The sequence below is a fragment of the Tuber melanosporum genome, assembly GCF_000151645.1.
Source record: "Tuber melanosporum whole genome shotgun sequence assembly, scaffold_7, strain Mel28".
NCBI lineage: Eukaryota > Fungi > Ascomycota > Pezizomycetes > Pezizales > Tuberaceae > Tuber > Tuber melanosporum.
The window spans coordinates 1,133,281-1,155,012 of record NW_003299117.1 but is presented as its reverse complement, the minus strand read 5'-3'; the positions used below and the strand labels follow the sequence as shown (position 1 = coordinate 1,155,012).

General features: G+C 48.8%; 4 protein-coding genes; 2 read left to right on the top strand and 2 right to left on the bottom strand.

Moving 5' to 3' along the window:
- Positions 1 to 2,133: 2,133 nt before the first annotated feature.
- On the bottom strand, positions 2,134 to 5,763 carry GSTUM_00010468001 (uncharacterized protein; the record flags this gene model as incomplete). XM_002841310.2 has 6 exons in its annotated part: positions 2,134 to 2,661; positions 2,758 to 3,079; positions 3,146 to 5,148; positions 5,202 to 5,543; positions 5,597 to 5,691; positions 5,745 to 5,763. The coding sequence occupies 5 exons, from the start codon at positions 5,761 to 5,763 to the stop codon at positions 2,866 to 2,868; spliced, it is 2,673 nt and encodes an 890-aa protein (XP_002841356.1). The 3' UTR covers positions 2,134 to 2,661; positions 2,758 to 2,865.
- Positions 5,764 to 7,129: 1,366 nt separating this feature from the next.
- On the top strand, positions 7,130 to 8,423 carry GSTUM_00010467001 (uncharacterized protein; the record flags this gene model as incomplete). XM_002841309.2 has 2 exons in its annotated part: positions 7,130 to 7,609; positions 7,675 to 8,423. Exons 1-2 carry the CDS (start codon positions 7,219 to 7,221, stop codon positions 8,421 to 8,423), a joined length of 1,140 nt encoding a protein of 379 aa, XP_002841355.1. The 5' UTR covers positions 7,130 to 7,218.
- Positions 8,424 to 10,972: 2,549 nt separating this feature from the next.
- On the top strand, positions 10,973 to 13,487 carry GSTUM_00010466001 (uncharacterized protein). XM_002841308.2 has 3 exons: positions 10,973 to 11,936; positions 11,976 to 12,677; positions 12,737 to 13,487. Exons 1-3 carry the CDS (start codon positions 11,242 to 11,244, stop codon positions 13,260 to 13,262), a joined length of 1,923 nt encoding a protein of 640 aa, XP_002841354.1. The 5' UTR covers positions 10,973 to 11,241; the 3' UTR covers positions 13,263 to 13,487.
- Positions 13,488 to 16,375: 2,888 nt separating this feature from the next.
- On the bottom strand, positions 16,376 to 17,489 carry GSTUM_00010465001 (uncharacterized protein). XM_002841307.2 has 5 exons: positions 17,229 to 17,489; positions 17,052 to 17,175; positions 16,919 to 16,975; positions 16,714 to 16,834; positions 16,376 to 16,651 (listed from the first exon to the last, which is right to left on the bottom strand). Exons 1-5 carry the CDS (start codon positions 17,429 to 17,431, stop codon positions 16,539 to 16,541), a joined length of 618 nt encoding a protein of 205 aa, XP_002841353.1. The 5' UTR covers positions 17,432 to 17,489; the 3' UTR covers positions 16,376 to 16,538.
- Positions 17,490 to 21,732: the final 4,243 nt, after the last annotated feature.

Sequence of the window (21,732 nt, the reverse complement as noted above, 5' to 3'; positions counted from 1 at the left end):
CAATTATGTTACTAGTTATAAAGCCTTAAGAATTTGAAAATTGTCAAATATCTAGTGCACCTTTTGAGCTGCACGAACCATAACAGCTATCACAAAATTTACCGACCCACAGGGGTCGAGAGAAGACAAAGTAAATACAAGGTGGGGGAAAAGAGTAAGTAATCGGGGTTATCATTTACCGGTACGGTAGTGTGTTCTCACCCATTGAGTGGCCAGTCTCTTCTGGTAAAGCCTGAGTCTTGCTGACTGTGTTGGATATCGTTAACTGGTATTCGCGATCCCATTAACATGCCAAACTGGACCTATCATGGGCTAATGCCAGGATTGACGGAGGTTAGAGGTCTGGTGGGGATAGCGGATAACTCGGTATAAAGGAAGGAAAGGATGTCAAACTTTGAATATACATTTATATCTCCCCCGCCAGTTATGCTAATGATCGACACTCTTTTGTCATTCAAGACCTTATGTGTCGCCTGTTCGTCGGGGCCATGGTTCGGCCCCGAGAGCCCGCATAACACCAATTCTACGACTTGCCTTTCAAACGAGACAATGGCCATTTACACAATTTGAAGGGCTTTCCTTCCTCATATTTCTCGACACGAAGTCTAGGGTTACCTGGTTTCTGGGGGGGATTTATAAACGGGGCTTCTGTGCGGAATATTGTTATATAAAATTCTGCAGCGCGCTCGGTATGGTTCCGGACACTGCGGATCAAGGCCTCGATCATAAAAAAAAAGTGGTAAAAATCACATATGCAACAAACGAGGATTATTCCTTCTGGAAATACCGGTTAAATCAATAAGTCAAAGTATTTACAGACTAAAATCGTGTGAGTTGTGGGGGGGGGGAGGATTAGCAGGAGGATTTTTGGCAAGAGACCTACCAAAAACATGGCGATCAATAAACACCGTCCGTTAGCCGAGGAACGGCAGTAGGGGCTCACGATACCGAAGAGACTTGTGAAAATAATCCAACCTGCAAACAGAGGTAAGATGGTACAGGTTAGGTAAGTTAACCGCTGTAGAAACAATGGGGAAATTAGTTACTAGAAGCGCTAGAGTCAACATCACTTACTCACGCACACACGGGATACACCTAGTTCAGAGCCACGCAACCAAGATGTTTGCTGTGCGGTATCGAAAGGTTTGGTAGACCGTGGAAATGGGTGTGGTTATCTACCGACTATATGAGTATCTGTGGATTGGTTGAGATGTGGTGGGTTATTCGTATGCGGGTATTGCTCGTATCTTTTGTCGACAATGGAAACTGAGTGGAAGGAAGTATGATAGGAGATGGAAAGTGAGCGAGTGATAGATGGAAAAGCAGGAACAATAGGGTAGTGGTTTCTGGTTCATGGGAATGGTTTGCCAGTTGTTTCCTTACGGGGGATTGCAGAGAATAATTATATGCTTTGTTTTGGTGGGGAGCTGCGGAAAGGAAGAAGCTCATGTGGTGGTGAGGAGAATTTCCTTTGAGTTTTGTATTTAGATTTGGTCAGTATTGTTTTCGCCGTTTTGACCAGTGGGATTCTGGAGAAGTGCATTTTGTTTGACCATGAGGCAATGGGTGTCCTCTGTAGTAGCCCATTTCTAGCCCTGCCCTGTAGTGCTTCTACCCTTCTCCCCACCATATCGAACCTAAGAAGGCAATGTTAGACCATCCTAGTCTGCTGGGCTGAGGTTGGGACCTGCTTGATCTAGCAGAATCTATCACTAGTCCTTCGTGTCTGCCCTGAGAGCCCCCAGAAATGGGTGTTTGGCCATTAACTCCCGAACTCTAGTATTCAGTTGCCTTAAAATCCTTGTATCATGCCGTGCAGAAAGATGATGGATACCCCCGCTTCTGCCAATGCTCCGGCGCAGTGCTTTCCCATGCTCGAGGACTGTCCAGACAGGAGTATACCTTCTCTCGCAAAACCGTTCGCCGGGGGGGGGGACGAATCGTTTTCCCTACTGAATTCCGACCTGGTCCTCCTACAACTTTTTGTCCGGCCGTTGCTCGCTTGGTAGTGACTGCTCTTGGAGTGGATTAGGGTGGGAGGTGGATAGTGCTGCGGTGGATGGTAGAGTGCGGGATTTACTTGGAACTTGGGCGCCGTGTAGGAAGGTTAGGAGAGGTATTGTGAACAACTTCGTTCTCTTCTTCCTCAACGCTTCTTCTTCTCCCTATCTAAACTAACGGTAAAGACAGGTGTATAAATGAAAAGTAATTAAACCATTCTGATCCTTCCATCCATCACGACGCCTCTCTCTGTTTCCCCGCATATGTCTCCGCTCTTCCGCACACTACCGTGATACTGAAGGAAAGGCATGTCTAGAGACTCTTCTCTGTAAACCGCTAGAGCTCTAGAACAATCTATTACATCCCTAAGCGATCCAGCAGACTCCTAGAACTTCTAGTGTCAACCACAATTTTCCACCATCGATCCACGACCTGTAACAGATGTTATGTTTTCCGGAGGGTGGTGCTTTCCACGCTATTTTCTCGTGGGCACATCACACTTGGAAGGAGGGGAGGCTTAATGCCTCGCTTGACGGACCTCGGGTATACGGAATCAGTGGAGGGGAAGCTTGTCCAGCTGGGTCAGTTGAGGCTCCTTTAGACACCGTCTCAACTGAGTTACTATCTCCTATCGGATGTATCGCCTCTAAATCACAAATTCTCACTCGGCAAAGTATGACAACAAGTTAATTTCTTCAGCCAACAAAAAATAAAAGCACGATCGCTACTCAGTCAGATCCAGCAACGAGAACTAACCGACAGGGAAAAACAACACAATGTGGACAAGCTGTCCAGAGAACGAGCTTGCCAATAAACTACCTAGCTGAATATCGCAATCTCCCATATCCCCAGCAGTGACTCCAACTACAACCCACGCTTGACGACCTTCGTAATGTCCGGGTTCGACTCCCTCAATGCTGCGGCCCTAAGCTTCTCCAATCTGGCCCGCTCCTCGGATGGTATTATCCGTCGCTCGACGTGCCTGAAATCATCGGATGCTCTTGCCGTCCGGGTAGGCGGTGGGACGTACCTCCTCTCTATCCTTGGTCTCGGTCTTTGACCGACCGGGGTTCGATTGCTGGGCCGTATCACGTTAGTATTATTTCGCGCGGTAGACTCTGGGGGAAGGAAGGAATAGGGGTACCTTTCTGACGTCTGCTGTGTTTCCTGTGGCTGTATCGCGGGCACTTCTCTGGTGTCGATGGGGGAGGATGGCAATCTCTTCGGGATAAAGTCCACGTCGCGCTCATGCGGGTCTAAGAAGCCCTCAGAGGAGGAGGAAATGTCGGCAATGTGGGGATCATCTTCCGAGTCACCATTGTCGTTATATGCAGGGTCCATTGCTCTCTCCCAGCTGAGATTTTGGGAATCTACCGGGGAACCTACCGACCCTGCTCCACCCCCCCTACCGTCCCCGCCCCCGTTTAGGCTTCCGTTTAGGCTTCCGTTTAGGCTTCCACTTAGGCTTCCACTTAGGCTTCTGGGACGGTGGCTCCTCCCCTCTCCAGCTTCCTCTGGTTCCGAGTCCGTCCTAAAGTCGGTGTCGGGTGGGTATGCTTTGGCGAGTGGATCCATGTTGAGTGGTCCCAGCGCCGTTCTTCTCCAGAGCCTTTGGGACCGCTCGTTTACTGGAAGGTTCCTCTCCCTGATGGCCCTGGTGATGCATCTATATATTGATCTCGCACCACGGGACCCTCCTATTAAGTGCAAGCACCTGATTAAGCGAGTAAATCGTTGGTGATTATGATCCACCCGCCGTGTCCACGCATGATTTGCGGGAAGGAAGTTTGGAACAAGCCGCCATAACGGTCTCCCAGTCGAGCTTGTACCGCGGAACTCAAACCCCCAGAATGCCATTACTCTACGCAACCCTAGCATGAAACACCCTATGAGTGTTGGGGTTGTAGCCATAGCTCTGCGAAGGCCGGTTGGCATTAGAGATATTGATGGATTGAATCGTGGAGCCGAATCGATTGGAAAGAGAAGCTGCATAAATAACTGATCGGTCTCAAGCGTGGCATCCGGATAGCACAGAATTTCCAGAAAGCTTAGAGATCTGGATCCAACGGTGATGAGACCCCCAGTCGAGAAAAAATCGATATACATTTGAAGTGCCGGACGAGTATCCCGTGCAGTGACTACTTTCCCCTCCATCTTCTGTTTTAGGAGCGCATCTGCCCGCGCGTTTTGGGCATTCCAAGCTGGGCTCAACAGTCTGAGGGTGTGTACCCTCCAACCAAAGCCTAGCCGGCTATCATTCAGCCCCGTCCCTTCCAGAGCGGATATGAGACCTTCTGGTATCCTATCGTATGCCCTCTGAAGCGCTAGATTGGGTTCGGTAATAATAGGCCTCTCTGCATCAGCTTCTGAGAGGGCCCGAATATTAGTTCTAAGTGGACCAGCACGAACATCGCCAGCACCAGCAGAGTCGGCCCGGAGTGGAGCGATCCTAGGCCGAGACTGGCCGGTGGTAGCTGTATTTTTCTCTCTCGTCCTGGGAGTCTTTCTCGCCAGTAGGGTCTTTCTCTCATTAGCCGGAAGCGGGGTCCCAAGCGGGGGGCGAGGCTGCGGAGCCGGAACGCCGATTGCGATAGGGTCGTTTCGGCGGAGCATCTCCTGAAACTCCATTTGAAATCTAGACAACATCTGCTCTGTTGAATCATTGTTGCGGGCCAGTATAGTTGGAGCCACCTCCTCATGCCAACGGTTGTACTCCTCAAGTGTAGGAATACGGCGGCTGGCGATACGGCCACGGCCACGGCCGGGCCCGTAGTCATTTTCGTCATCACTGTTGTCACTGTGGATCGGTCGGCGGTGGGGGCGGCGCCTGCGAGGTCCATGCCGACGCGGAATTTGGTTGTCGTCCTGGTCTGAGGGGACATCCTCGGAGTCGTTGTCATCACCCAATAGCTCGAGGTTTTTTTCGTCCATGTTCAACCGAGTGTAAAGTTGTCGTTGGTATTTTCTTTCAAGTCTAGCCTTCTCACCCGGAGCCAAGACTCTAAACCTGCTTTCGAGTGACCCATTGGAATTCATTACCATCTCGCGCCCATCAACACCTTCTTGGGTTCGGAGCGGTTGTACTTCCGCAAGAGTAACCCAGTCAAATCGTGTCAACTGACAAACTCTCTCGTGCATTCGCTTCCCCTGTTTGGACGCCGTTAGTGCTGTAGAGCTATGGATGGAAATGGATATCTCACCATTAAGGTTGTGCTACTGGCTCTCAGGCATTTGGGGCAATGCTTCAACATAACTTGGGCCGCAAGAGCCTTTCTGTTGAGGTATCTTTGGTAAGCAGCGATTCGCTCTCGAGATAGCCTGGGCCGAATAAGCTCATCATAGTGGTCTTCCCCCATTATGGACATGATATCATCTCCCCTGTTCAAAGCATCGACAAGTTGGTCCCGATAGTCTCCGGGGTGGCGCATTTCGGTTATATCGGTACTCCAACCCTCGACTCTTATAATGGGACAAAAAGTACGATGTTCATCCGCCGCCGCCTTCTGTCCCTCCGGGAAGGTATCTTCTCCAGAAGAATCAAACTGCTCCATGTTAGCTCCCACGGTAATATATATCTCGGGGAACGGCAACGAACGACGTGAACAAGGTCAAATGGCAGGCCACAGGCATGGCATTTAGCCCTTGTATCGATAGTGCAAAACCACCTCCTGGCGGTGGGAATATTTGCGTCTGTAGGAACCCCATTAGCTGATGTATTGAGTTGGCAGAAGGGAAGGAATCACCAAGGAAACCGGGGTCCATATGTCGCGGGTCCCAATTATGTTCCAAAAGCCCTCTAGCTTCATTCAAATCAGCTCTTAGATGTGTTAGATATTCCTACTGCCGGGTAAGCTCGCCAAATCTCCCGGATAGGGTCATGAAGGTATCACTGACCTCGGCTGACATCCCACTGACGGAAATCGGCCACTTGTTAGCCAGAACACATGTTCTGCAGAAACGAACATCGTCGGGTTCCCTTTGTAAGCTCTGCATAATTTGTGTGATACGTGAACGGTATAGCTCGCCCACGGCCAATGTAACCGCCTCTAAAGTGTTATTCCTGCGTACCTCCATGCCGGCGATGTTGGTGGGGGTTTGGTGCGGGTAGTTGATATCACTGCTATCACCAGAGGAAAGAAGAAGAAGAAAATGAGGGAGAGCGGTATTAATTGTAGAATTGCAGTCAAAGGAAGAGAATTATCAGATCGCATGGGGAGGGACAATGAAGCAATTTCCTTTGTTTGGACATTGTAGGAGGTGGAAAGTCTATTGTTATTATTGAAGCCGTGTTGGGATTTACATGGGTGCTCCAATGGGACAACGGACCAGAGGGATTTGCAGTCGTCTAACTTGTTTCTTTTGAGGCGTGTACTGTATTGTGGATATACCCACTTGTTATGGTAGCGCCGATTTCTTTTGTGCTCATGGCCATGGCGATTTTCGTGACACCAAGGGAGTTGGTAGAAATAGGCTTAGTGAATGGTTCATGTGTTGGTTACCGGCATTGTAAAGTACTGAAGCATTGAAAATTGATCAAGGCCTTTGGCAACAGTGGACTACCCACCCCTTTTGGTGATTCTACCCGACCATAAATTAGCAACCCTTAACGCGTGAGTGGATGAGAGGTAAGTTACTCGAGTAGAGTAATTGCGGGTTTGAAAGAGGCGGTGCGGGGACGCTAGAAGGATGATAGGACTGGTGATAAAGGTTCATTATGGAAAATCCAAGAAAATTAAATTTGTGTACGGTAGCTCATCGTTAGGGATCAGAACTCGGACTCCATCACAGATTATCATCCAACCCTCTGCCACAGGCCATCAACCTGGGAAGTCATTCTGTGGGAGGCTATGCACCAGCCGCACAACTCACTGCAGACTGCGAACCTTACGACCAAGTTAGACACTAAGTTACCACGAGTCAATTTCACTCAATCATCCTTACTGAAGGAAACAAAAATAAAGTCAAGCAAATAGCCGTAGAAGTACACCCGGCCAACCAATCAACAGCTCCCTGCCCCCCCTCCCGGGCCGTTATGCTAACCATCCCGACGATGTATCATAATATTATGGTTCCCAAACGAAACAACTCACCATTCAGAACCCTAACCCACCCCTCTTCACTTCCACTTGCCATTCCCAATAGAAACAATGTCGCCAAAGGGCCCCTCCTCTCCCCAACCCCTCCCCCGTAGGAACCGTACATAGGATATCGCTCACAATGTCCCATCTATTCTCAAAACTCTCCACGCTACGTCCACCTCCAGCCTCCAGCCCGTTAATAATCGGGTTGACTACTACCACCGCCGCGGCTATCGTGGCCTTCTTCGCGCTCCGCCCGCCGGCCATTCCACTGCCCAGCGTGATCCCCTCTCCCAGGGAACTACTGGGCGACTTGACGGATAAGGAGAAGGATTATCTACCGTATCCGCCGGATGTTCTGCTGGATGGACGATGGGTTGATACCCCGTATGGGGTGATCCGTGTGTACGAGTTTGGGCCGACGAAGGGCAAAAAAGTTGTTTTCGTGCATGGGATTTCGACGCCGTGCCCTGTTGCTAGGGACCTGTTGTGGGACTTGGTTGGGAGAGGATGTCGTGTTCTCACCCTCGGTATGATAACCCATCAGTGTCCTCGCTTCCCATAATAACACGGGACCAACCTGTATGAATTGCAGATTTATACGGTCGAGGGTACAGTGATACCCCCCTAACCCCACACGACCACCGCCTGTTCTCCTCACAAATCATCTTTGCCCTCTCCTCCTCCGCCCTCCACTGGACCAGCTTTACCTTGATTGGCTATTCCCTTGGCGGGGGGATAAGCGTCTCGTTTACGAGCCACTTTTCCCACATGATTGATGAATTGATCCTCCTAGCTCCGTGCGGAATTCTGAAAAAGTCCCATCTAAGCCCCCTCTTGCGAATGGTACACTCAGGGTGGATCCCAAACGTGTTAGCAACACTTCTGGTGCGCCGCCGGCTCAACGCAAAGCATGCGCAGAGTCACTCCCGCCGCGTTGCGAGCGATCCGATGGATAGGGCTGTAGTCCTGGACGTTCCGAGTATATTGGAGTGGCAGAGTCGCGAGCATCGGGGATTCTTGTACTCATACTTTAGCTCGTCCAAATACGGACCCATATACGATAGGCAGGAGGAGTGGGCAGTTGCCGGGGAATATCTGCGTGAAACCGGGAAGAGGATTTTAATTTTGCTTGCTAAGAATGATACGGATATTGATCCTGGATTGCTACCCGAGATGCTAGAGCTGTTACGCGGTGGAGAGGGCGGGGGGAAGGAACCGGAGAGGGTTGTAGGCATTGTGACGGATGGGGCGCACGATTTCGTTAGAATGAAGGGGAGAATGTTAGCCGGACATATAGAAGAGTTTTGGAAGGACTCAAAGAGCATGGATTGGGTTTATTAGCATGGCATTTGCAAGTACAGTACCAGCACGCATAGTTCTCATGATGATAAAATACCATGGATGTGTTTCCCAAATTGCCAAAGATGATGCATACCCACCACACCGTAAAACCCAGCACCGCTATCGGGAACGAGTCAAGCTAGAGTATTACCATAGTCTAAGAACAAAGCCCTTTTGTCTGAGAGCCTTTGTCGTGGACCGAGCTTCAAGACTTTTCACAGCGCGCTTCACATGCCATCAAGAAGACGCCTCTTCCCTACAAATACAAACCTTACCGTTGAATCAGGGGTACCGTACAGTACTGTACTAGTACTATGATAGGTCAAATCGTTTCGTCCGACGCCCTTTTTGCGCCAGAAGTCCCCACTTTCACCGCCCTCTCGCACAGCACAATGACCATGAGAGCCCCTCAAAAATTCTGCAGAGCATCAACAAGCCTGCAGAAAATGCGGGCGATTTTGCGGAATTCCTAAAAATTATAAAGGGGTAGAGAAAATGTCAATCCAGTGTGAGGTATTGCCATGTATCTTTTTGTATGGAGACCCATACAGAGATTTGGGTTACTTTCACACTCGTCAACGCGGTTGTAGATAGTGCGCACAGTTTTGATCCCTTGCAGTTCTGCTTCTAGTGATTTGAATAGTGTAAAACTTGGGTCGGACGAAACTTTTTGACCTGGTACAGTACTGGTACCAAGGCCAACGCGGTACCGTGCAGTCCTCCGGTACGAGTAGGGTGCCAATTTTCAATACGCGCCTCTCTGGCAACAAAGAATCAAGAAGTAAATTTTTCCTGACAGAGTTTAATTCAAGGGTTCATATACGGCAGTTGAATGCCAGACTACTATGATAGTAAAGGAATTGTTCCGCAAAGGAGGAGGTTGGAGTGCACACCAAGGCAGCTAATTTGTGTGGGATTTTGCATAGCAATGAGCTAAGCCAACCTCGCGCCTCTGTATTTCAGTGTTTAGGACTGTCGACGAAAAATTCATAATGCTCAACTCCCCATGGATTATCAGGGTAACTTATGGAGGACGGGATTTGTTATGGTTGTTTCTTGTATGATACAGTATCATACCTAATTGAAAATCGGAATTTTGTATGGAAAGCTCGGGGGAGGGGTCACTTCTCTTTTGATATAGTACGAGTGTAGCGGTACTGTACTGTACTGTACTGTACATATAACCGTCAATTTGAGGCAGAATTGCTGGTTGGTGCACGCCGGTATTGCCTACTGCAATTTTAGGAAATCTAAATGACCCGAACGGGATTGGAGAAAAAATGTTCCCCTCGTGCATTCGGTAGATGTAGTCACTGGCTGGCCGGGTAGACAGAATAAAAAAACATCTCCACAGGGTAGAGCTCTGCCCGGAGCCTGGGGCGGCTCTGGGTCCTGAGGGCTTAGACTATCGGGAAAACCGATAAACAATGTAGAGATCTTCACTAGATTAGGTTGAAACGTGGCCCGATGCATGTCTAAGACAGGAAGAATCTTGTTTTCAATCTCGCCCAGATCGTCAAGAGTCTTTAGTGCCATAATGAGACAGAGGGGTATTGTACCCTGGGCCGGAGCAGAAGTGATGATTGGGAGATATGGGTACAGTACCGGTACTGGTATGGTGCCGGGGACCCGAAGTCAACCCACAACCAAGGCGAGAGTAATAATTTTTGGAAAATTTCCAACTGCAACATCTCTAGGAAAGCATGCCTTCACAGAAGTGCTCAGGGGACGCCCTCTCTAGTTCTACGAGTATGTTTTTCCGATTTTCGATAAGGGTAGTATTCACTGTGACAGCAAAATTTCGAAACACCCATGTATGATACTCGTGCTCGGGTATGATACTAGGGTATGGAGGATAGTGATGAGACAGACAAGGTGCGGGTGCCCGGAGACAATGTGTGTGGGCATCGGGAATCTGGAGATATGGTTCTCGGCCACCCATACCCTGTCCGTCTCATCACTAACTCCACACCCTAGTACTTGTATAGTTTCGGAGGTTATCATATCATAATATTGTGGGTATTACCGGTATGTTAGCAAGATGGATTGTACATGAGTGTTGATTTCGAGTGCCCGGTACCAGACAGGTGCGATATTCTCCATTGGAGGGACCGCACGCACGATAAGGAGGGACGGATAAAAATGTTTTACTCCAGAATCTCACCAATCTTTCCGCACTCGGATCCTTCACTATGAATGATAATATACAGTATAATACCGGTAGACTATCATGGCATGAGCACAACTATTATACCGGGTTGGGAGCCGGTAAACATCGCGGATTGAACATGTTAACCGAGGCTGGATACCGGATATTGCTAATAACTGGCCCCGTGCCCGCGTTACACAGAAGCAAGCCAACCGAGGCATGGCTGAAGTGAGTGAAAGGAGTGAAGGAAAAAAAAAAAAAAAAGAAAAGAAAAGCTTGGCCACCAGATAGAGTACCGGCAGTTTGCGGTACCTGTACCGATGCCGTAGGTGCGTGGAAGGAACATTCCCTCCACCTTTACTGGACCAACTCACACACAATTGAAGCTGTATCCCATCACCACTCGAACTCTTTCCCCTCCCCTTCCCCTCCCCTCCCTCCACCTTCTTCCCATCCTCCTCCATCCTCCCTCATCCCCCCTCATCCGCCCTCCTTCTCCCGTATCCCCTCACCCTAATTACTCAGCTCTTACTGTTTGCCTTATCATACATACCAATTCGTGCCTCCCATAAGTAGGGTAGATATAGACACATACACACCTCAACAAACATCCTACTTTGCCACTTTCTCCTGCCACTACCGTAGCAGCAGCAAACAAGCAAACAAATAATGGCTCCGCCACTGGCTCTGCTGGCAGCGGCTCTGCCGCTGCTCTCCTACCTGGATGCGAAGCACCAGTTGACATACGATTACGCGGTGATCTCCTCGTTTTTGTATTCCCGCATCCGGTGTCTGCTCCTGGAGCGCCGCGGGCGATTGAATCCCTTCTACGGTCTCGAGAAGCGTGCCCTCTCACCCACCGACTGTGAACGTCTGTTCCTAATCTACCAAGGCCGCGAATACTCATACAAGGAAGCCTACGAATTAGCGCTCAAGTATGCTGCCTGGCTGCGTGAACGGTACAACGTCCAGAGGAATGAGATCATCGCGATTGATTTTATGAACAAGCCAGCTATGATCTGGATCTGGTTGGGGTTGTGGGCCTTGGGCGCGAAGCCTGCACTGCTAAATTACAATCTTGAGGGGGATAGGCTCGTGCATTGTGTCAAGATATCGACGGCTAGGCTCATGTTTGTTGACGTGGAAGTGAAGGGGGTTCTCGAGGGATCCGAAGGGCAGGAGACGAGGAGGAGGTTGGAGACTGAGGGAGCGAACCGCGAGGTCGTAATATTTGATGAGGCTGCCGAGAGGGTTGTGGAGACCTGGAAAGGCTTTCGCCCGGGGGATGAGGAGAGGATCGGGGCTAAGCTTTCTGAAATGGCCATGCTAGTCTATACTAGGCAAATATCCACTTCCTCATTCTCGTATCACTATGGTTGAAATACTAATCAATAAGAATGTAGCGGGACAACCGGTATGCCCAAAGCCGCCATCGTATCTTTCCAGAAAACCCACTACGGCTCTGGCTTCGTCAGTGCATGGGTTGAATTAAAAAAATCCGACAGGTTTTACACCTGCATGCCCTTGTACCATGCTTCTGCCGCACTTCTTGGCTTCGTCGGTGCTATGATGTCCGGTTTCACGCTTGTCCTCGGACATAGGTTTTCCACAAAAACCTTCTGGCCAGAAGTTCGCAGCAGCCGGGCTACTATCCTCCAATATGTTGGCGAGACATGTCGTTACCTACTTGCGGCCCCACCTTCCCCGGATGACAAAGACCACAATGTGAAAATTGCTTTCGGCAATGGCCTAAGACCGGACGTGTGGGTCCGCTTCAAGGAGCGCTTTGGTATTCCTGCCATCGCCGAGTTCTACGCCAGCACTGAGGGCACGTCTGGATCTTGGAATCTTCAAAGAGGAGAATGGGGTGTCGGTGCGGTAGGCCGTAGTGGCTCCCTCGTCTCACTACTATTAGGCAGTGGGGTTAAGATTGCAAAAATGGACGCCGGAAACGAAGAGCTCTTCCGTGATGAGAATGGTTTCTGCGTTCAATGCGGTTATGATGAGGCTGGTGAGGTTCTTTGGAAGTTGGACCCCAACGATATAAAGAAAACCTTTCAGGGTTATTTCCGGAACCCCAAAGCTAGTGACGAGAAAGTCGTTCGGTAACCCTCTTTTCCCCTCGCTTCTTCCTTACTTACTACCTTTAGCTAACCGCAGGCAGTGACGCATTCAAAAAGGGTGACGCTTACTTCCGCACGGGTGACCTCCAAAAGCGCACCCGAGACGGACTCTGGTACTTTATAGACCGCATCGGCGATACCTACCGCTGGAAGTCTGAGAACGTCAGTTCCTCAGAAGTGTCTGAAGTCTTTGGCCTGCACCCTTCTATCGCCGAGGCTAACGTTTACGGCGTGGCCTTGCCAAACCACGACGGCCGTTGCGGATGCGCTGCTATCGTCATATCGCCTCCTACTAGCGACGACGAGGTTCGCCGGGAATTAAGTAAGTGGGTCACGAAACTCCCACGATTCGCTAGGCCAGTTTTCGTTAGGGTAGTCAAGGCACCTGGAGGACTTGAGAAGACGGGGAATTATAAGTTTGTTAAAGGAACGTTGAGGGATGAAGGGGCGGATCCGGAGAAGGTGGGGGCCTCAGGGGATGTGCTTTGGTGGTTGAAGGACGGCGAGTATGTTCCCTTTGGAAGAGGGGATTGGGAGGGGATTGTGTGGGGGAGGGTTAAACTGTAGAAATTTTAGGTGTTTGCTGGGCGGGGCTGTTTGGGTAGTGGGTGATCTTGGTGTTCCCTGTATATTCTTTTTCTCCTTTTTCTAGTTGTATCTCAGTACTCGAGTAATCATGGGTGTGGGGCATGGGCAGGTCTCATGTCGTGGAGTGTGAGGAGAATGGGCAAAATGTGAGTAGTTAGCTATCTAGCTAGCTCGCTGCTCATGAATAGGACAGGCGTTACGGTGCGGTGCAGCGGTTTGCTCCAGACCGAATGGGGGAATGCGTAATGTTACTTATGAATCCCGCTAACTTATAGATCGTTCCATCGATCGGCCGACTCACGGCTCACCTGTACTGTGAATGCCGTGCACGAGGTATCAGTATTCCGTGATGGGGTGTGCCGATGGCATATGCCTATCTGCCTGCCGGTAGCGTTAGTGGATATTCTGACTCTCGGCCTGAGATAATCACACCTTTGTGCGATACCTGCAGTGCTTAATGGTGGATGGGTGGGGATTTGAGGTTTACTCTCACGGTGCAGTAGAGGTGTGTGTGGGGGGGGGGGGGTGATGTGGGGTATAGGGAGAATGATAAGCGCTACCGTATGATATGATACGTTGAGACGTGCACTTTGCGGAATTGTGGATATCACCGCATCAGCTCACGATAGCTTCAGTTTGATGGGTCAACGAGATTCAACACGTCCAAAGGACACAGGCTATACCGTGTTGGAGGTACTAACCCTCCCCAGGAGCATTTGTCCCTGAATCCGGAGATTAGGGACCTGCTGGGGATAGCGAATCGCCAGCGGTCCTACGGCGCGCATATAGTGGAGTGTGTAGAATTACATGTTATAACTGCTGAGTGTACTTTTTACTAATGGTGGCTAGGCACTTTGTTTTGGGCGAGTATGGAATGTGAAGGTGCCTCCCTTCCCCTCCATAGGTATATACTTGTGCTATGATACTATCATAAATAAATTGACTTTGGGTTTTTTTTAGTAGAGGTGGTAGGGTTGTGGATTGTAGGATGTGGGGAAGAATTACTAAAGCAACAAATCTATGGGTATTGTAGTACGTGTTTCTTCTGGGGTAATCTGGATAGGTCAGAAGAGTATGGATGTGCAGATATCGCAATTTTGCATAGTATGATATTATCATATCAATGATATCATAATTTATGATACGCTCTTTAGTTCTATGATACTAGCCATGCCATCCCCTAGAGAACGAGGCAGGGGACCCTTCCTTAGATCTAGAGAAGGTCTGAACCCAAACCCCAAGAGAATATAAGTGCCAATAGGGCCCTACTTCGATAACATCCATCATTAGCTGCATTCTCAAACCAAATATGATGCTTGGCTAGAATTTTTGGCAGTGGAGGACCATAAAATAAGTACTATATTCACAGAGAGTGCCAGGCGGAGTCAAATATGGAGCGGCTACCTAAAAGCCGTGGAAAGGTAGCTAAGTAGGATATCCTATTAGCGCGCGGTCTACGGTAGGCACTGGGAAGCTTTATGATAGCGGATTGACATATCAGCACTAGCCGTGAGGGCGCCTCGTGGATTCACTATGATAGGGATGGTCCCACACAGGGCTTTGACGGGGCAATACGAGTGACTAGTTATGACTCTTAATGCCATCGAATCATACCCACCGCGCTGAAACGTGTCTGCATTAACAACACCACCCAAATATTCTCTCACTCAACATGCATCAAAATAACACTAGTTCCGAGTCCCCAAGCCTGCTTCATTCCATTCATCTGACAAACAACCCACTCCAAAGGTGAAACAACACCCTATTAGGCTCCCATCGTGATCTCTCTCGTGGCCCCTAGCGAGGCTAGGTATCCCCATCCTGGCAAGTATTACTTCCGGTCTAGCTAATTTATATATAATATGCTCTACCCTCGATCTTTTTGCTTTGTTATGAACAACGGCTCGCCATTGATTATTGACCTATACTGTGGATTGTCCTTTGGAGAATGGTCCCTTGGGAAGATACCTGCTGTCCATATGGAGCGGGATTAGCGTGCGCTGGGGTTGGGATAGTGATTTTATTAGTGCCTAGGATTTTCGGCCTTTGGCTATATATAGAGTGCCGGCGATGGGAGGCCGGAATGATGGGGGGATCTGGGGGGAGTTTGGTTATCAATAATCCCACTCCCGATCGATACCTTGCTATAGGTCTTCGAAAGACCCAAAGTATGGGTAATATCATACAATAGCGCATAACCATTGGTTCATCCCGTGCACTCCAGTCAGTCAACCCGTACCACTTTGGCCAACAAAAGTCCTCGCATCACAGCACTCTTCTCACAAACTCGTCACAGCACAACCTCACCAAAAAACAGAAACGGGAAAAAGACTCCGAAACTTACAGTGTCCTGTGTACCCCCCCGATCCAGGTACCATCGTGTGGTTGGACGGACGGGTGTTTACGGTTTTTCTATCCATCCGTTCATCCATTCTGTAATCTAACGCGCTGGCCAGTATAGACCGAGCACGCCAAATCTCCCGGTTCATGGCGCCCGCCGGGCCCTGGTTTTCTCGAGTATTTGTAGCTGAAGTAGGAATCCATCCCCTATAAAAACCATCCAGGAATGGTAACGTGCCCGGGTGTATCTGCTATTCAGCTACGCTCATGTAACACACAAATCTGTTGTACGAGGTACAGTACTCGTACTGTGTTCAACAGGTGCTCGGGGTTATCGGATTTATTTTACTCCTGCGGAGGGTGGAAGGAGAGACCTCACTCCCGCGTTGCCACCCGTTTGCCTTTTCCCCAATACCACCGACTCCGGATTGGGGCTGATCTGAGACGAATGTGCACGAATCAAAATCGAGTCCACAATAAATTTAGAGGGTCTTGCTCTACGGCTGGAGCGGCCTTTTTTTTTTTTTTTGTCGGAAAATTCCGTGATACAAGTATGAGATCATAAGACAAAAGTTATCAGCCTTAGGGCTCTCGCCCGAAAGAAGGTGCTTGAATAGGTGCTTGTACAGTATCTACGAGTATACTGTACAAGTAATAGCAGTTATTAGCTCCTTTGGCTCGGGATCTCTTTGGCTGTTTGGCAAATATCATACGGTTGTCTTACCATGAGGGTCCTTAAAGCCACTTCACTGTTGATATAAAATTTTCAATAGAAGGGGAGCCGGAATTACAAACTCCATAAACTTTACTCTACTATTTTCGAAAGAAAAAAAAAAAAGACCGTACGATGGTCTATCTGTCAACATCACATAGGCCCAGCATCCAGCATCCAGCACTCGTTCGCGCGATCTCAGCTCAGCAAGTGTTCAGCATACTCGCCAAGGCCGATTTCTCGGCAGACTTGACAGAGAGTGACCATGCACTCTTGACCTTGACCCACATTTTGGCATAAGTGCAGTAGTAGGAGGCTGTGGTTGGATGAATATCAACTTTGGTTCATCGTGAGGAATAGGGAAATAGGGGGAATTACTTAGAGGAGGCTTCCACAAATCAGGGGATTTGTCGCCCTTGGCTTGGTTAACGTTGTCCGTCACAGCGATGAGTTGGGGATTCGTTAGGTCGTTGGCGAATTGTTGGCGCAATGCGGTAGTCTTGGAGATGATTAGGATTGGGGACTTTAATGTGTGGAAGTTACTGAGGTAGGGCAATGAAAATCATAAAGGATTGGACCTCACCCAGGTATTGGCCCCTGATTTCCAGGCATCGGAAAGAGGAATGACGTGATCGATGTCCTATATGGTAGTTGAATTGGTCAGTTAATGAGAGGCAACTTAGGATGCGAGATGCGATAACTCCACCAAGACATACAACATCAGAGGCAGCAGTCCAAGTTGCACCGTCGTAAGGGCTGTACCAACTTCCGCTTACTGCTGAGCAGTCACTGGCCTGGATGACGTTGGTTCCGTCGCGCGCCAGGACAGTCTCACGAGTGCTGAAAGAGCGATATGTTTAGTCTGAGTTAATCTGGAAGGCATTCGAACTCACTTGCAAGAACCACTGATTGTGATCCAGTGCGGGAACAGATTTCTGTCGTAGCCCGATGGGTCCGAAGTCCTTACAGTGAGAGAAGCAAGCATACTTATCGCGCTCGCTGCGCTAGGAATATTCGGAGGAGTCCTCTTTACGAGCTCGTTGACCGGGGTCGCCGTGGCGGCAGAAATAAAGAGAGCAATGGCCGAAAGCTTCATTTTGATGTCTTCCTGGTGAGATCGCGAGTGATATTGAACTTGGAACTGTGGATGAGAAATGAAGGAGTGCCTCTAGAAGGAGTTATGTCAAGCCTTTATATTTTTTTGTCCCAATGGCAAATTCCAGTCAACAGCAATAGTGCTAGCTGAAATACGATATGCCCATGTGGGCGTAGAATTGGCTATCATTAAAACAATATGGTTCTACCAATTGCGTACCTCGTGGACTTTTTCAGCTTCCGGATATCACCCCCGGTTTAAACAACCGTGAAGCTTTCGGTGATCCTCATTCGCCAGTTGTCTAGTTCTAACGGTCCTTCCTAATCTGTGTCACTTTATGACCATTTACGACTTAGTAATTACAGGGGGTCTGGAGCCCCCTGCCGCTGCGCATGGCGTCTGCAAAAGAACACAATCGCCCTGATAACCGATAGGCTCTCGTCTTATCTTGATGAGGGTGTTTCCCTTTTGGTATAGTACGGAGGTAGATGTTTAAGGAAACTCAACAAAGTAGGTTCCTTATTTCACGCTTGGACCCGGAACGTGCTTTGTGGTGGATGGTGGAGTGGTCGATTCGAACCTTCTCCACAACGGCTTGGGTTGGTAGACTACGGTTTTGTTTTGTTAGGTTAGCACAGGATTGCTCGTCGAATTCCCTATCGTAGAACGAGTATCATAAGTCAATTAGACCCCCTATCCGGCCTATCACCCCTGTACCCTCTCCAATACCCCGACCGAATACTCGAGCAAACAACTGGTACATTTAGACCAATTTAGAGCGCCGAACACGAACCTAAGTTATTTGCGTAATTAGGAACGAATATACACTGGTCATCTCATTTCAATCATGACCATGTTGAGCAGTACTAATTTTGCTCTGTTCTGGGCACTACACCACTTCCCAAGCGCGAGGTTTTTTTATATCACGGTTAGTGTGGCTTATTCTTCATTAGCTCTGATGTCATATGTTAGCTGTATCCAGTGATGGCTTTTGTTGATCACAATGCCGGGCGCACGCCAAAAAGCCCTGCAATTCAGCATCAAACGAAGGGATATTCAAGTATTATCATAAGCAGGGAGTCGATTGAGCGGGGGGTTGCTCAGTAACGATGGATTTCATACCCTACTTAGTCGTACCGTGTACGGAATTACTGTCGTCAGCTTGACACTGGATGAGCCCGTTAATTGGCCCGGCGATCATCGGGTCCAACTTCAACTCGGCCGCGGGAGTACTTTTCCACCTCCACATTCGATCCAGTGCCCGGCCTATCTACAGCAGTCTCTAGTACCGGGAGCCGGGGAGGTTATTCCTTTGATTTACTAATCAAGGAGGGGTCTAAACAATTTTCACCATTGTGCTGCTGAGGTGGCTTGGATGACTTTGTGGATTGGCTTGCTTGAGTTCTCGTTTGTCGTGGTGACTTGAGACCTAGGTGGTGTACGAAGAGTGCTGCTTTTGTGCAGGAAAGCGGCGAGCTCCGTCTATTTGCACTTCGCCGTGAGGAAATGCAGCCGAGGATACATATCAAGCCATTGTCTAGAAAAAGAGCACAATGTCGATTGAATTTTTTAAGGGTGGGGGGATGAAGGCATAGCAAGGCATTTGGTGGTGCGAGGGACTGGAAAATCATGGGTTTGATTAACGTTCCTGCTGGACTAACCCCCCTCCTCGCATCGGAGTTGCGATGATACCCGTCTCAGGCTTTGGATAGAGAACTGTTATTCATCCAGACATTGATTATGGAGAATTCCGAATGCTCAAACCCCTCTCAGCTCAAATATCATGCTCAGAGTTCAGGACTCCCCCATCCGGTCACAGGTTTAGCGAAGGCAGGGCCTTCCGGTTGGGGCGGGGCTTAAGAGTGGGGGGCACCATTGATATACCTACCAGTATACTCGAGTAGATCACCCCCGAATCTGCGCTGTGGATGGTTGGGCTGTCAAAATTGGTTAGTAGGGTAAGAATACGATCTCTGGTATGGTGCATGCGAAAAGCTGAATTATCGGATGCAGAACGGTTCCCATGGGTCGCAAGACAAAATTTGTCCAAGTGTTGCGATAAGTATTATCATATTAATAATATGATAATTTACCCAGCTGGGTGGACGTTATAACTACCGTACGTAGTTCAACCAAATCAAGTGGAAGAGTTCATAAATCCTGATTCGGCTAGTTCACCCTTGTGCTCGGCTAAATATTTCATCTTATATGGTGACTGATAGCTCTTGTGCTTTTGTGCTCTACACGAGGCTAGCGGGCAAGATTTAATGATGGGTCTTTGCCAATTCTAGGGAGCGGCGCTTGCAGAAGAGGTGCGGTACTATGCTCTACCTTGGTTGGAGTTATAGGCGGTTTTTCGAACTCTTTAGAATACATATTTATAATTGTTTAAGTTCTTCTAGAGAGTGCTAGCATCCATGTCAAAGGGCCATGCTTTCACCCATCCAAGGAGGATCTACGACAGTTCTGTAAGCGTCTGGTTCTATTTAACCCGCAAAGGGGCTTGCTTCCTCTCTTGTGCTACGCTCTGTCGTTGAATGAAAGAAGGAAACAGAAACCATTAAGACCGTGGGATATTAGAGATCTCAGAGGGGGTTGGGGGGAAATCACTCCTTGCGGGAATTGGTATGGTATGGCAAGAATCTCATGGGGTAAAGGCATCGGGTTCCCCTTAGGGCATGGGTTCTATGTTCCACCCTATGATGCCAAACATATATGTAACGGTAGGGCACAAGTTTCGGGTTAATGTATCATAATTGCTATGGTTAGTTATGGTTAATTTAGCGATTTCCCTTTAGTGCGCCGGAAATTTAGAATGCCATATTTTCCCTGTGACAGTAGAAATGTTGTACTTGTACAGTACAGGGATTTCATGGTTAAGATAAATCCGTCCAACAAAGCAACACGCACGGCACCCCTTGAGTTGGGACCCCCCGCTTGCTTGATACATTCTTGTTCAGAAATTGTGGGGTCTATTTTTCCCCTATAGGGCCGTGTCTTCAGACTCCTAGCGATGCTAGCATGTGGTGCCTGACATACAGTGGGCTGGGCTAGGTATTGCGCTGTAATATGAGATGAGGATACGCCATTGAAGAACCCAGGCAAGCTCCCTTTCCGTAATTTACCAGACCCCGCTCTTTGCCTGCCTGATCGGGAAGGTCAGAATGGGGTACAACACCACAAACAGCATGACGAGATCTCACAACCCTACCTAGCACACTGAACTTGGAACTTCATAGGATTCTGGGATGGCTTTCCTTGTGGGATAATACACCATGACTCCTACCCTACTACTATCGCATAAAGGCACTGGCACCGTTCTATTCTAGATCCCGTTGCCGAAAAACACAAGACCCATCGAATAGGCCATTGAGCACCATTTCCGAGTACTCGAGTACAGTGGGAGATGTAATTGAAGTTCTGGTTTCTCACTTTGGAGACTGGGAAGCTTGTGAAATGGATGGTATCCTACTGCCGTCACACAAGTAGACCGGCACCACCCTGTCCGAAATCTGGTGTCGGAAGGAATATGGCCCACCGAATCCGCAACCTAGCATCACTGCCAGGTACCCCAGCGGTACGGCAGGGAATGAAATTTGAAAGCTAGTTTCACTAACCCGAGATTGGATATGATTGAAGGTTTCGTTTGAAATAAGAATTCACCTTGGCGATAAAAAAAATCGTTTTAATACTTAGAATTGGTTTTTTCTTTTTTGTTTTAAATTTCCATGCGGTTCTTCCCGAATGCAGTGGTTGTACTTGGGAAGTGTTTGTCCTGTATGGTACCATACCCGGGATCATACCACAGAGATGATATAACGAAATCTTTGGGTGCCCACCCAGGCACGCGGACCCCAGACTAGCTAATAATCTGGAGTCCCTAACCCTACCTCGTTGTCTGCCCCTTTCCTATGATATTTTCTTTTTATATGTTGTGTCCTTTGGTTATCTGGCCCTGTGATGGAACCGGTAATTGAAGGTCGAGAGGGTGAACATGATAATTGCTGATAAGTAGACACAAGCCTTTGGTCCATCTGCATTCAAATTGTGCATTCCAGTGAATACCATTTCAACTATAATTAATATCTACAACACTCGGTACCCCTGGAAGCCAGTAGATGAAAAGGGGCAGAAAAATAGCGCTAGGGCGTTAAGGGAGGGGAGGGGAGGGGAGGGGAGGTGGGGAGATCACCCGCCGGGGTATGCGGAGGGAGTGCTTCGTGAATTGTGAAGCTCCCTCCATCAACTGACTTTTCCTAACCCCTTCAATTGCTCGAGGGATCTTCCATTAACTTGCTACG

Excerpts from the sequence above, each read along its gene's own strand:
- GSTUM_00010466001 (XM_002841308.2), top strand. The coding sequence starts at position 11,242 with ATGGCTCCGCCACTGGCTCTGCTGGCAGCGGCTCTGCCGCTGCTCTCC. Across the intron at positions 11,937-11,975 it reads ATATCCACTTCCTCATTCTC|CGGGACAACCGGTATGCCCA; the intron begins GTATCACTATGG and ends ATAAGAATGTAG. Across the intron at positions 12,678-12,736 it reads AGTGACGAGAAAGTCGTTCG|TGACGCATTCAAAAAGGGTG; the intron begins GTAACCCTCTTT and ends AACCGCAGGCAG.
- GSTUM_00010465001 (XM_002841307.2), bottom strand. The coding sequence starts at position 17,431 with ATGAAGCTTTCGGCCATTGCTCTCTTTATTTCTGCCGCCACGGCGACC. Across the intron at positions 16,976-17,051 it reads GGACTGCTGCCTCTGATGTT|GACATCGATCACGTCATTCC; the intron begins GTATGTCTTGGT and ends ACTACCATATAG. Across the intron at positions 16,835-16,918 it reads AATCAGGGGCCAATACCTGG|ACTACCGCATTGCGCCAACA; the intron begins GTGAGGTCCAAT and ends ATCATCTCCAAG.